The sequence below is a fragment of the Neopelma chrysocephalum genome, unplaced genomic scaffold (assembly GCF_003984885.1).
Source record: "Neopelma chrysocephalum unplaced genomic scaffold, ASM398488v2 Primary Assembly neopelma1_62211, whole genome shotgun sequence".
NCBI lineage: Eukaryota > Metazoa > Chordata > Aves > Passeriformes > Pipridae > Neopelma > Neopelma chrysocephalum.
The window spans coordinates 1-1,279 of NW_020905594.1; the positions used below are offsets into that span (position 1 = coordinate 1).

General features: G+C 47.5%; 1 protein-coding gene across 1 annotated transcript; it reads right to left on the reverse strand.

Moving 5' to 3' along the window:
• Positions 1-578: 578 nt before the first annotated feature.
• On the reverse strand, positions 579-1,139 carry LOC113979219 (olfactory receptor 14J1-like; the record flags this gene model as incomplete). The annotated part of the gene is made up of 1 exon (XM_027706677.1): positions 579-1,139. A coding segment is annotated over exon 1 (561 nt), but the record flags the coding sequence as incomplete, so codon positions are not given.
• Between the last annotated feature and the right edge of the window lie 140 nt (positions 1,140-1,279).

A 1,279-nucleotide genomic window follows, 5' to 3' on the forward strand; every position in this document is an offset into this window, starting at 1 on the left:
GACCCTCCCTGATGTCTCTGCACCAGCTCTGGCTGTTCCCTGAAAGACAAAGCCAGGCCATCACCTTCTTAGTGACCTCTGGCACCATAAGGTTCCCCATTTGAGTAACATTCCTTTTCCTCCACCTTTAGACTGAACCTTCAAAGCTGCACTTTGCGAGTTTCTTTTTCTTTCCAGCACCACAAGAAGCTCCATCCTGTCAGATCTCCTCTAGACCCTCTACAGTTCTTCCTCATTCCTTCAGAATGGGAAACCTCACAGACAGACAGACCAGTCCAGATGTGGTGACACCAGGGCTGAGGTCAGGGAAGGGAATTTTATTTTATTTAAATGCACTGATATCATGGCTTTTGAAAGTCTCAGGGTTACAAGAGACAGCTAGATAATGATGTAGAAATAGTATGACCAATGATATTTTCCTATGGAAATATTACAGAAAGTGAAAAAGAAAAAAATAAAATAGAGCAAATAAAAAGAAAGAAAGGTACATGGCAGAAAGCAGGTGGGACTGTAATGGTTTCCATTCTGAGTGCAGGAGAAAACGGGGACTCGTTTGCATTTTAAAAGCATCTGCTGACCATTTTCCACAGAACAATCTTGAGCTCCTGGTTCCTCAGGCTGTAGATGAGGGGGTTCAGTGCTGGAGGCACCACTGAGTACAGAACTGACACAATCAGATCTAGGGATGGGGAGGAAATAGAAAGGGGCTTCAGGTAGACAAACATGGCAGTGATCAAAAACAGAGAGACCACAGCCAGGTGAGGGAGGCACGTGGAAAAGGCTTTGTGCCGTCCCTGCTGAGAGGGGATCCTCAGCACAGCCCTGAAGATCTGCACATAGGAGAAAACAATGAAAATGAAATAACCGAACACTAAACAGGCAGTAATCAGTAAAAGACCAAGTTCTCTGATGTAGGATTTGGAGCACGAGAGCTTAAGAATCTGGGGAACCTCACAGAAGAACTGGCCCAGGGCATTGCCCTGGCACAGGGGCAGGGAAAATGTATTGGCTGTGTGCAGCAGAGCATTGAGAAAGCCAGTGGTCCAGGCAGCTGCTGCCATGTGGGCACAAGCTCTGCTGCCCAGGAGGGTCCCGTAGTGCAGGGGTTTGCAGATGGCAACGTAGCGGTCGTAGCACATGATGGTGAGGAGGGAAAACTCTGCTGACATGAAAAAGGCAAAGAAAAAGAGCTGTACAGCACATCCTGTGAAGGAGATGGTTGTGGTGTTATGGAGGGAATTGTGCATGGCTTTGGGGACAGTGGTGCAGATGCAGCCCA